The 13309-nt window shown below is 38.8% G+C and overlaps 1 protein-coding gene and 1 long non-coding RNA gene across 12 annotated transcripts in view; one reads left to right on the top strand and one right to left on the bottom strand.

Moving 5' to 3' along the window:
- ANKS1B (ankyrin repeat and sterile alpha motif domain containing 1B) overlaps positions 1 to 13309 on the bottom strand; it is a 332378-nt gene that overhangs the window by 132217 nt on the left and 186852 nt on the right. For all 11 annotated transcript variants that reach the window (XM_081878201.1, XM_081878197.1, XM_081878206.1 and 8 more), the window contains one exon: positions 4142 to 4294. In XM_081878201.1, coding sequence (XP_081734327.1) covers positions 4142 to 4294 — 153 coding nt within the window. The remainder of the gene's footprint in view (positions 1 to 4141; positions 4295 to 13309) is intronic.
- Positions 1 to 13309, top strand: part of LOC309351026 — a 28942-nt gene that overhangs the window by 347 nt on the left and 15286 nt on the right. Inside the window, exon 2 of the long non-coding RNA XR_014160662.1 lies at positions 3911 to 4035. This is a non-coding gene — a long non-coding RNA (uncharacterized lncRNA). The remainder of the gene's footprint in view (positions 1 to 3910; positions 4036 to 13309) is intronic.

Here is a 13309-nt window from a genome sequence, read left to right as displayed (position 1 = left end):
AAGAGTCTTTAGTGTTTTTAAAAGGGATTAATGGGCAAGGGGGAAGAAAATATATAGCCTGTTTGACACCATGCTGCTGTGACTTTGGCTTAATTATTACTTTGGTGTATGAAGGAATAGCTGTTGAAAGTTTTTAACAAATTTCACATGGTGAAAGCAAAAGTCTGTTCCTACCCTAAGCACGGTTTCCGTTGTGCTCCAAAATCTAAGTCAAGGATCCAGTGCACAAGCATAATTCCTCTAGGTATGAACAGGTAACACGCCCCTTCTCCTTTGTCTGTTTTAAAGCATTGGAGGGCTGATATGTATTTAGCTTCGTTTGGCACTTGAGCCACAGAAAGCATCCATTTCTCATCCAGCCATCTAGTAATTTCCTTCCCCCTCTCCTCTGCTCTAGCACTCTTTCCCCTCTTCTGCTCTAGGCAAAAATGGAGAAGGAAACTTGCTCTACTCCAGCTGCCAGTCAAGTTGCTCATGGAGACTGAAAGCAGGGTAATGGACAGAGCAAATGGGTCCCCAAAATCTCTTTTGCTTGCTCACTGGCTGATACTGAAGGGTGGGTGGGTGGAGTAATAATCAGTATTGCTGTTATTGATCAACAGAAAAACTGAGAGTTCAGGCCTCTCCCTATCCTCATTTCTCAAATGGATGAGCAAGGGAAAATTATACCTTCTGTGGAGGTATAAACATTTCCTTCAAATGCAGAATGGGTATTATGTGACACCTGTAACACTGCTGCTTCCATAGATCAAAGTGGTTGAATGGACATATATGGGGGAAAGTGATCTCACAGGTAACTTGTCCCAAGTTGTGAAGAGCTTTATATACTAATATTGATACCCTGAACTTAGCCCAGTAGCAATCAGCAACTGAGTGCAGTCATTATATGTTGGCAGGGCCTCACTCCTGTCAGTAATTGTGCTGTAGCATTCTGCACTAACTATAGCTTTTGAATGAAGGGCAAGGGAAGCCCCACATAGAATACACTGCAGTAATCTAGACTTTAAGTAAATAAAATATACTGTACAGCATGATGCTGACTGGCATATATGATAAGCCAAGTAATATTAAGAAGCTGCTTCTTTGCACAGAACATATGGCAGTGATGACCACCAAACTGGATGGCTTAAAAAGAGGATTAGACAAATTCATGGAGGACAAGGCTATCAATGGCTAGTAGCCCCAATGACTATGTTCCACCTCCACTGCCATAGGTATTATGCCTCTGATTACCATTTGCTGGGAATCACAGGTGGGCAGAGTACTGCTGTGCTCATGTCCTGCATGTGGGTTTCCCACAGGTATCTGGTTGGTCACTGTGAGACTAGGATGCTGGACTAAATGCAGCTGGTCTGATGCAGCCAGCCCTTCTCATGTTCTGAATATCAGATGATTAAACATACAAGATTCAAAGGCCTAAAATAATTAGAGGAAGATGAAGTGGTGAAAAAGTACACAAGGATAGTTCTAGATTATAGCATAATCCTGAAATATATAATTTTAAAAAAGAAGAAAAATAAATATGTAATATTATGGAAAAACTAAATTTTCAAATAAAGGGGGGGAAACCTTATATTGCTCACCCACTTACACCAGCTAGTCCCATTGTTTTCCATTCTATTTATTAAATTTCCCATGGCATTCATTCTTAATTTCCCAGCCTTCACCCTAAGGTCCCAGGGTGGGTTACAAGATTAAAAACAATTAAAAACAACTTACAACCATAAAAATATATCCACCCTGGAGCTTTGACACTGGGAGAATTCTGAACTGACTGGCAACCATAGGCCAAACTTCCACAGATACATGCTTTGATAAAATACTACAAAGGTCAGAAAGCAATGGTTTCAAAAATGTGAGGGTGCTACAGCATGGTAAAAGCACCCTGCAATGCACACAAACATGGCCTTTGCTAATTAGTGCCTAAAGCACTTAGCATGATTCTCACACAACTCTCTTGAAGAATATCCCATAAATTGGATCAACCCCAGTTTCTTGCACAAATAATTATATGGACAGCTACATTAGATTAAATGTGAACGGCTGGTTTTGAATCAATGTTTTAGATGTATTAATCTAAAAATAACTCTCAATGCTACCCTGCATAAATTTGCACAGGAAGCAATTGAAAAGGGACAGCAAAACAATACATTAATGTAGATTTGAACAATAGCAGCTGAAGCTTTTGTTTTTCTCTCAGGCTTCTTTCTTTTACTCATAGTGTTGGAGAAACCATGTTGTTAGGAGCAGTGTGGGGGGTGGGATAACAAAAACAGATCTGTGACAGCTTTTTCCTAGTCCTCTGATTTGAAAAGGTGTCATCTCTCTCAGGACCTTGTGACACAAAATGCAACAGTCAGCACTTCAGTAACGGGAGAGGAATCAAGTGAACATAAACTTAGCAGACGGAAGCTGTATGCCGGCTCCCTTGGCCAATAAAACAAGATGAGCGCCGCAATCCCAGAGCCGTCCGCGACTGGACCTAACGGTTAGGGGTCCCTTTACCTTACCACTAATAAGACAAAATGCATGTCACCCTGTGAAGATGTTCAAATAAACATTTTCTCACTATGAAATTTTTCTGCTGGCCTTGAGGGAAGGCATTTGTTATGATAGCACATTTCTGCTTCAGTCTCGCTGATACTACTTTCCAAACTCCCTTTCAAACCCCAGGCTGACATTTGACCCTACAGTTACTGACCAACAGAAAAGGAAAAGTGTTGGATACAGAAATGAATGTTATAGACAAAATATTTTCACAAACAAAACTTTGTACAGATTTTATATGAACCACAAAGCAAAATATGACCTTTATTTAAGAACCCAGAGAGTAGGAACAGTTATTTTTACACAAGATGAATACTGAGATTTGTGAACTTAAATGGTGTCTGTGTGGTTGTGTAATTAGTGATTTTATAATTTTAAAAAACTATAAAGGGAAAGATAGGATAACATGTTAAGAACAATACTTTATGAACATTCTGAAATTTATGAGGCATGAAGGGGAGAGGGGAATAAGTAGACACACTGTTCAAGACAGCACAGTCAACTATTCAGACTAGTGGAAGATCTGGTTTATGATTAAGATTATGCAATAACTTTGCCCCTGAAGGACCAGGTGCACAGCCTGGGGGTCATTTTGGACTCACAGCTGTCCATGGAATCACAGGTTAATTCTGTGTCCAGGGTGGCTGTCTACCAGCTCCATCTGGTATTCCAGCTGAGACCCAACCTGCCTGCGCACTGTTTTACCAGAGTGGTACATGTGCTGGTTATCTCCCACTTTGACTATTGCAATGCGCTCTATGTGGGGCTACCTTTGAAGGTGACCTGGAAAATACAACTAATCCAGACTGTGGCAGCTGGACTGGTGACTGGGAGCAGCTGCTGAGACCATAACACCGGTCCTGAAAGACCTACATTGGCTCCCAGTACGTTTCCAAGCACAATTCAAAGTGTTGGTGCTGACTTTTAAAGCTCTAAACAGCCTCGGCCCAGTATCCCTTTAGAAGTGTCTCCACCCCCATTGTTCAGCCTGGATCCTGAGATCCAGCACTGAGGGCCTTCTGGCAGTTCCCACACTGCGAGAAGCGAAGCTACAGGGAAGCAGGCAGAGGGCCTTTTCAGTAGTGGTGCCCACTCTATGGAATGCCCTCCCATCAGATGTTAAGAAGATGAGTAATTATTTAACATTTGGGAAACATGTGAAGGCATCCCTGTACAGGGAAGCTTTTTAAGGTTTAATGTTTTACTATGTTTTTATATATGCTGGAAGCCGCCCAGAGAGGCTGGGGCAACCCAGTCAAATGGGTGGGGTACAAATAAAAAAATATTATTATAGCTTTCTTTTTCTTTCTTAAATTGGCAGCAAGAAACTCTTAGATAAATAGGCTCCAAAATTTCTCTACAGTAATGTGCTTGCCGGAGGCCAACAATATGCTGCATACAAGAACTACACCACAGAAGAATCTTGAGCATGTCAGAAGAAGCAGGTCTAAACATCAGATATCAATACTGATCACCCCAAGCAAACAAGTTAGTAGGTGCTTTACGCTATTTTACAACAATTTCTTTTCATTTGACTGTTTTTTAAGGATTAAAACTGGTGGTTTTTTTAAAAGGTAAAAATATATTGACTTACATTAATTAATTCAATATCCCAGATTTTTTTCACAAGGTCCATCGACGTATAGCCATTTATCAGAAAGGGTTTGATGTAATCACCCAATTCCAGGGAATCCAACCACTCTGCTACAGAGGTGGGGTTGTAGGCATCGTTGCCTATGTGTTTCATCTGAAACATAAAAACGCCCCACAAAAAAGTTCAGTTTTTGTTATTATGTATGGATGTGTGTGAGTAGGAGAAGAAATAAGGGACACCAAAGGACCTTTCCACAGACTAATTTCTGGATCATGAAAACACCATAGTTCTCTGGATGAAATTCTTAGGTCAGACCATTTTAGTTTTTAAACTTCTTTATTGACACCTGGCAGTGCAGAGTGTAGATTCACAGTACTGTACTTTTATGAATGTTTTCTTGTTTTAATGATTTCCACAGCATTGGAGAACGTCTGTGGTAAAACAGTGCAAAAAAAGTGGATGACCAATGTAGCCTTGAGCTGTCTGCCAATTTCTCTCACACACACAGCCAAAGGGGATAGTCTAGAACAGGATATCCCCCCTTTTATGAGTTCTGTGAGAAGAAATGACACATTCTCAGAGTCAAGAGGACTTAAGCTGCCAGTTTTAGTCTCCAGGGTCCTTATTTTTAAAGAGAAACACATGCAGAAAACCATAAAGACAGGAATTCTGGCCATTCAGATTAATCTTAATCATCTTTAAGAAAAGCAATTAATTGAGGAAAACTTATTTTAAGTTCGAAATAAATTTTTAAAAGAGAAATTATCTTATGGCTTCCATAAACTATTCTCCTGGGCTGTTGGTATAAATCAAGTGGTTGAGAAAACTGGGGTATTTTCTAGAAACTCACTGAAATTGCCCTATTGATAAGCTTCAGACTGTTGGAAAATATGCTTCTCACAGTTTGAACTGTGTTTTAATATAAATATGATAAGAGAGCCTGTTCAGGTCCTCCCCACAGCTGCCATCTGCATCACTTCAAATACAGGTAGAAAGGGCAGACAGTGAAATTGATTTTTTTTAAAAAAAGTTTAGTGTCAGGACTCAGAAATTTTCTGAAGTAAGTATCAGGAATAATGGGGCTGGGCAAGTGGAATACACAAAAAGATTAGGATCAGGAACAGTATTTAACCTGGAATAATTCAATGATTTTCAATGATGTAACGGGGAGAAAAGAGAAAAGTGTATTATAGGAAATGTGTGATGTTATTTTTTGAAGATTCAGATTCAGAGAACTACAAGAGTTACACTTTGATGCATGCTATGAATAAATATTTTGCAGACACATATTTTTGCAGAAGGAATCAATACTGCTTTTAAAAGAAGGTGGTTTCTTCCTTCCTCTTTGAAAATGGTTTTAATAATTTCCTTAGCTTAGTTAGTCATAATGTTACAGGAAAAAGGTAAAACTGTAAATTGTATGAAAATGGTATAAACAAATGAGTACATGTGGATTGAACATGAGAAGATAGATAAATACATTATTTTTTAAAAGAACAAGACAAATAACTGAGTTAATTTATTTCATTCCAAAAATGAACATATAATGTCCCGTCAAATACATTTATTAATGTACTTAGCTCGTCTGGTTTGTCAACACACAGGATAACAGTAATCAATTCTATATCATATATTTTGGCTTTCCCTTTCAGATCACAGAAAAGAATTTTTAAATGTCTAAGGGTAAATGATAATCCATAATGTCTGTAATGAGGTGAATTATTGTTTCAAATATATATAAGCATATTGTTGTGGGGGTGAGGGAGGGCATAGTTCAGTAGTAGCTCATGTGCTTCACATGTGTCCGATCACTTTCAGTTCCTTGCATCTCAAGATAGGCTTACCTCTCCTTTGAGATAAAGGATGATGTCACCAAACAGGGACAAAATAAGCTGTCTAGTGTTGGACTCCCTCCCCGCTTGGACTGACGTTTTCTCCCCAGCTACCACCCACTAAAAAGGAAGAACTCGGATAATTTCAGAGTTAATTAAATGCAGCTATGGAAAGCTTACCTATATAACAAGAACATATTAGAAGCTCTTTATTAAAATCTGTTTCAATATTATATATATAGCAGCTGTTGTTTTTTCATGTATCAAAAACCTGTCAGTGTATATAAAAGCAGAACTCTTGTTACTTGAAAAGGATGCAGAAGCTATTAGATGGGAAAGGTTTTTTTATTTCCATCACAGCATTTTCACTGCTTTTGGATGTTACAGAAAAAAGTGCTGAAAGGAAAGCATTCTGAAACGTTTTCTCAGTGTCTAAAAACTGTATAAAAGGTTTGCCAATTTCTCTCAACGGTAGTTTTTAAAACCCTAACAGATGACAGTGATACTTTTGAGAGTGGACACTAGGGCTAACCCAAGATTCCACAATTGTGTGCTCCAATTCACAGCTGCAAAGTTGGATGGGTGTCTGGAAGGTTTGGGGGAATGGAGTCAGTGGGGGTGAAACTCACTATTGCTGCTCCTGACAGTCATCACATTATTCCTCCAAAAATCCCAGAATAACTCCACATGACATAGGGTAACTCAGATGAGAGCTTCCAAGGAAAATAAAATGATAGCTGCCATTCAGGGCTAACACCCTTCTTGAAGTCCTGTAAGAGCAAGGCCATTATGTGACCTTTTCCTGGAAGCTTTGTGGGTGGGGGAGAAGGCAATGTTGGTTGCCAGTTGTTGGCCAAAATTCTGGCAGTGGTGGTACACCCCCCCCACTCACTATGTCCACAAAACTGATGGAAGTAGGCGACCTTTTCATTCCCTATGTCCTCCAAATTTGAGCTGGAAGTCCTCTTTTGAGGATTTCCTCTTGTGAAAGTTTTCTTATGAAGTTTATTCTTAGTCAAAGCATGAGCTTCTTTGAATCAAGCTTTACAATGTTTAACAACATTTCAGTAACACTTGTTAACCAAAAAGGAATGCCTAAACCAGAGGCGCCAGCTTTTAAAGGTGATTGGGGAGGACAATGTTGCGCACATGACATCCTGATGTCCCAACGCCGTGCGTGTGACATCAGGAGGACCAGGGAGGAGCCAATGTGATGGCCACACAGCTCAATGACCGGCAGCTCATACTCCACCTCCTCTTGGCAGCGCCACTGGCGGGAGGCTGCTTTGACCCTCCTTTCCTTCTATGGCAGGAGGAGCAGCTGGTCACTGGAGGCACGGCACACTTAGCTCTGCTCTTCTGTTCTGTGGTTTTGAGACATAGGTGGCCCCCTAGTCCCTACCACAAAAATATAGAGGGGTGCCAAAAGGGTTCAGTCCCTAGGAGCTGGCACCCGTGGCCTAAACCCAACCAAACATTTTTAAAAATGTACAAAGAAAGCCATAATTTTTTAAAGGCAAATTGAACAAACCTTTTTTTGGGAGGGGGGAACCTGTAGTAATTAATGTCAAATACACTAAAATATAGGCATAAAATCACTTTTACATACATAGATTTATTTCTCATTATAGTATGATTAATAAATAATTCAAAAATAGTTGTTGTGTGCCTTTGTGCCTTTGTAATCTGCATGCCAGTGAGCAACAGATGCAGTTTTCCCCATTTCCAGCTGCATACAACTGCATCTGTTAAACTGCAGTCTGTCATGTGCTCTTGTAACCTCTTCAGACACAAGAGAAAACAAAGGAGGAAGGCAACCCCACAGAGGCACAATTGGCTTCCCATTTTCTACTGCTGTAGGCCTTGCTTGAGGTCTGCATGGCACTGGAGATTCACTCTGAATGGTTGCCTGGTTGCCTGTGGAGACACAAGAGAAACATGGGGATGTAATGAAGAATGAGTAACACAGCGTACTCAACAGAGTAGGTGCTCATTAGATTATCTTTAGCTTTATTTCTGTACTACGGACACATAAAGTAGCTGGACTTTAAAAGTTCAATAAATTAATATAAACAATCTGAAGTGCATGAAATAAACTTTAAAGTTCCCCAACCCAAAAGTAGATCTATAAAAGCATAGGAGGTAAGTCTGGACAATTTGGGACCAGGTTATTGGAAGTAATGCCTACACCAATATAAACCTGTCTAGGCCCTAAGTCTAGAACTAGCTCCACACTAAGACCAACAGGGATCATGGACAGGGCATTTTCAGTGGTAGCCCCACACTTGTGGACTTCCTCTTCCAACAGCTCTTCTTGCCACTCCCCCTTGTAGCTTTAATGCAGACCTTAAAGACATTTTTTTTTAAAAAAACTCCTCATCTACGCCTTTGATATTACTGGCTCCATATATATAATTTTATATGATGCTGGTTGTGTTACAATTTTTCTTTTCCATGGTATACTGCTTCAGACTTTTTAAAATGTAAGTCTCCTTGTGAGGGCTTGCCCTAAAAGAAAAGAATTGAAAACAAAGCAACTGGAAACATCAGCAGAGAAAACCAAATCCAAAACAACATAATAAAAGCCAAGCACAGCATGATAACAGAAACTGACAAACCAAAAGCATGAGTTGAGTTTGTTTTGTTTTTTGAATGATGGCAGAGATCTTCAAAATGTTTCTGAGTGCTAAAGGAGAAAAGTACCAATGGGACTTCACAATGATGGTATTCCACAATTTTAGTGCCGCCTGATTTCATATAAGGGTGGGATCATGAACAGAACTCAGATGCCAATCTGATCTAGTTTATGGGAGAAGATAGGCACTGAGGTGGCTTGGCCACAAATCATTTAGGGCTTTAAAGGCTGAAATCAACAATATAAACTGAGCCTGGAAACAATCCCTGTTATGAAAGACCAGAGAAATATGCTCAGATGTTTAAGTAATTGGCTGGCCACTGCATCTTGAACCAGCTGAAATTTACACATTATCTTTAAGAGGCAGACTCACATAGAGAGCATTGCTGTAGTCCATTCTGACAGCAACTCAGCATTTGTCTGCCTTGGGAGACAATGGAGGAGTGTGTCTTTGGGGGTGAAGACAAACTGTTGGAAGGGTAACTAATGCTTGGAAAACAGGCCACACAAGGAAAAATGACTAATGGGCATTTGCCAGTAGTTGCAATTAAGGTACTGGGGTACCTAAAGTTCACCCCCGTAGGTATCTCTGCTCTTTATTGCGGTCATCAGTCTGTCTGTGGTAGATATTTGCCTGTATCTGGAGCTTTATAGCCATCAAAACTCTCCTTTTTGTACAGAGCATCTCTACTCTATGTTTCTGGTTAGGGAAAGAAAAACTTGTAGACCCTGCTAAGTAGGGGAGAATTGTTAAGCCAGTGCAGTGTCCACATATTACAGTGGAGGAATGGGAAACATTCTGTGGCCATTGACATTTCTTGGGTGGCTTAGAAGTGACGGACAGAGTAATTTCGGATGCCATACTGGAAAGCATGGTTCCCTGGTGACTTTGCTTACCTAGGTGGGGTTATCTTGTCCTTCCAGCAGTGGGATTGAGGTTCATGGTGGCTGTTTGTGGCTGGAATCTGAGGCAGGGTACCTGTAAGGTTTCTAAGAAGACAAGTGTTAGGCATCTGCCCTTTATTTCTTTTTGGTTTACTCAGCTTTTAAGTTATTTGGCAAAGTGCTTTCAGAGGATGCCCAAAAGCCGGAAACAAAACAAAACAAAACTGCAGAATGACTAAAGAGTCCAACATTAATTGGAAAAAATATTCTGGTAATTCAGAACCTGAAAAACCAAGGAGAAATTCAGCAGGCAATGATTTCAGAAGCATCCTACATACAGTACATACATGCACACACTTGCTGCCGCCACCACCACACCCATTGTGGATGGATCAAGGCAATATCAATGGACATCCTCTGGAAGGGTACTTCTACCATGCATAGACGTCCTTGCTTTCTGACAGGTATAAAAGATTTGACGTAGTGCTTTATTATTTTCCCCTACCAGCAGCTAGTGGAAGTTCAGTGGAAGTTTCTCCTTTATTATTTGCAAAACTTCTTGATGTCAGGAGGTTTAGCAGTTAGGTTCAGAAGTGCAAGTCAGTACTTTTCCGATAACCACTAACTGGCATTGCAATTCCCAGTTGGCCCCATACCCCCTTGGAAAGGAGCTCTTATTACACGGTTCCCTTTTGCATACAAATCTGGATCTGCATTTATATAACAAGGCAAAGGCTTCCTCCTAAAACAGATTTTTGAGTCTCTTTCACACATCCTTCAGTATGTTGCTCCTGCTGGAACTCAGGAAGATGCTTTGAAGGTTTACAGCTCTGAGGTTACTGATATCCCTGCCCTCCTGTTCCTCAGGACTCTACTGGAGCACTAATTTTCAAGCTTGAGATGCCTACAGGGATTTCTTTGGTGCTGAATGTACTTTTCCTTATATTGTATCATCCTCTTGCAACACTCTGGCAAATAATTACATTTTATCGGCTCAATAGTGGAAAGGATTGCTTCTTGAATTCTAGCTTTTGATTCATCCATCCAGTAGTTTAAAATATGGTCCAAATAGCAGAAGCCACGTCATACTTCTTTGATAACATTAAAAAAAAATATCAGTTGTGCTAATGGTTAAACTAATCATCTTCCTCATCTAAGTCTTGTTCTTTTCTTTTTTTAAAAAAATTCTTTTTATTGAGTTTCTCTTAAAAAAACCAAAAGAAAAAAACAAATCAACAAATTCAAAAGAAATATCCATACATAGCACAAAAATAACATCCATTACAGTTCTTTGTCTTCTTCATTGAATCTTTATATCTTTAGATATTTAAACCTTTCCTCTACACACCCATTGACCTCCTTCCCTCCCGATTTCGGCTTCTTAATAGAAATTCTTTCTTTTCTCTGCAGCTATTAATTATTAATGGTTTACGCATCGTAAGACTTATATCAAACCTGCTATAGTTTTTAGGTCTCTATAGTTTCCTTCAATGTATACCATAAATTTATTCCAGTCACTAATAAACTTTGTATTTTTTTTGTTTCTGGTTTTTTGTGTCATTTTTGCTAAATCAACATATTCAAATAATTTTGTTTGCCAATCTCTGATCATTGGGGTATTTGGACTTTTCCAATTTTGTGCAATTAATATTCTAGCGGCGGTTGTTGCATATTGGAATAATGTTTTATCTTCTTTTTTGATTACATCCCCAATTATTCCTAGTAAGAAGGCCTCTGGTCTTTTAGGGAAGGTATATTTAAATATTTTTTTAACTCATTATAAATAAGTTCCCAGAACTTCTTCATTTTTTCACAGGTCCACCACATATGGTAGAAATTGCCTTCTTTGATTTTACACTTCCAGCAAGCCTTATTTCCTGTTTTGTACATTTTCCCTAGTTTTGCCAGTGTGATGTACCACCTATACATCATTTTTTCCAAATTCTCTGAGTAAGACACATGCCGTGAATTTCATTCCACTAGTCCATAATTTCAACCACTTATCATATTCTATATTGTATCCCAAGTCCATTGCCCATTTTGTCATGACCTCCTTTATTTCTTCATCTTTAGTGTCCCAATCTAATAATATGTTATACATTTTAGATAATAACTTGGATTTACCTTCAATTATTTCTATCTGAAATTTAGATTTTTTCTTGTTTATCCCTACTTTTTTGTCTTCCTTCCATACTGCGTTTATTTGATGGAATTGCAGCCAGCCTGTTAATTTGTCTTTCAACTCCTCATATGTTCTCAATTTCCATCCACTCTCTGATCTTATCAGTAGGTCTTCATATGTCAGTCTTTCTCCTTCCATATTTGCTTTTTTGGTTGTTAAAATATCAATTGGTGATAACCACCAGGGTGTTTTCCATTCCAGAAGTTTTTTATTTTTCTCCCAAACTTCATATAGTGGCCCTCTAATAATATGGTTTGAAAAACCTTTATGTACCTTTTCTTTATTTAGCCACTAATAGGCATGCCAACCGAATCTGTTGTTGAAGCCTTCTAGGTCTAACAGATCAGTGTTTTCCAAATTAATCCAATCTCTGATCCAACAGAGGCAGGAGGCCTCATAGTATAATTTCAGATTGGGTACCGAGAATCCCCCTCTTTCTTTCCGATCTGTAAGTAATTTGAATCTAATTCTCGGTATTTTCCCTTGCCATATAAATTTCGAAAGAGTTTTTTGCCAGTCTTTAAACATTGAGGAACCTCTAATCACTGGGATGTTTTGGAACAAAAATATCATTCTTGGGAGTATGTTCATTTTTATTGCCACCATCCTTCCTGCCCACGAAAGTTTTACTCTGTTCCACGTATCTAGATCTTTTTTAATCTCCTTCCATGTTGTGAAATAATTATCCTGAATTAAATTTATGTTTTTTGTGGTTAGCCATATTCCCAAATATTTTATTTTTTTAGCCACCTTGATTCCATTCTGTATCTCCAGTTTTTCTCTTTCATCTTTTCCCAAATCTTTAGTCAACATTTTTGTCTTTAATTTGTTTAATTTAAAACCAGATAGTTTGCCATATTCTTCTAATATCTCCAAGGCCTTACTAACACTTTTCTGCGGCTCTTCTAGGGATAGCATCAGATCATCTGCATACGCTTTTAGTTTGTATTCCTTCGTTCCAACTTTGATCCCTCGAATCTCTGGTGTCGCTCTTATTTTGTTCGTAATTACCTCTAATACCATAATGAATAAAAGTGGGGATAGAGGGCATCCCTGTCTTGTTCCTTTTTCAATTTTGAATGAATTTGTTAGATTATTGTTTATAATCAGTTTAGCAGATTGGTTCGAATAAATCGATTTTATTCCTTCCATAAATTCGCCCTCTAGCCCTGCTTTCTCCATACTTTTTAATAAGAACAGCCATGAGACATTGTCGAAAGCCTTCTCTGCATCAATGAAAATCAGCGCCGCAGGTACCTCATTCTTACACTCCAGATATTCAATGATGTTTATGATATGCCTTACATTGTCTTTGAGTAACCTATTTGTGAGGAATCCTGCTTGATCTTTATGTATTAAATTTACTAGGCTTTTTTTAGTCTGTTTGCCATCACCTCTGCGAAGATTTTATAATCGTTATTAAATAGTGATATAGGTCTATAGTTTTTGATATTTAATTTATCCGTGTCCGGTTTAGGGATCATCGTAATGTGGGCCTCTTTCCATGTCTCTGGTATCCTACCTCCTCTTAATATATTGTTCATGATGTCACATAGCACTGGCGTTAGTTGGTTTTCTAATACTTTATAATATTTAGCTGACAGTCCATCCAGTCCCGGGGCTTTTCCTGGTTT

Source organism: Podarcis erhardii, assembly GCF_964252035.2.
Source record: "Podarcis erhardii genome assembly, chromosome: 10".
NCBI classification, from domain to species: domain Eukaryota; kingdom Metazoa; phylum Chordata; class Lepidosauria; order Squamata; family Lacertidae; genus Podarcis; species Podarcis erhardii.
This window is presented reverse-complemented; position numbering and strand designations above follow the sequence as displayed.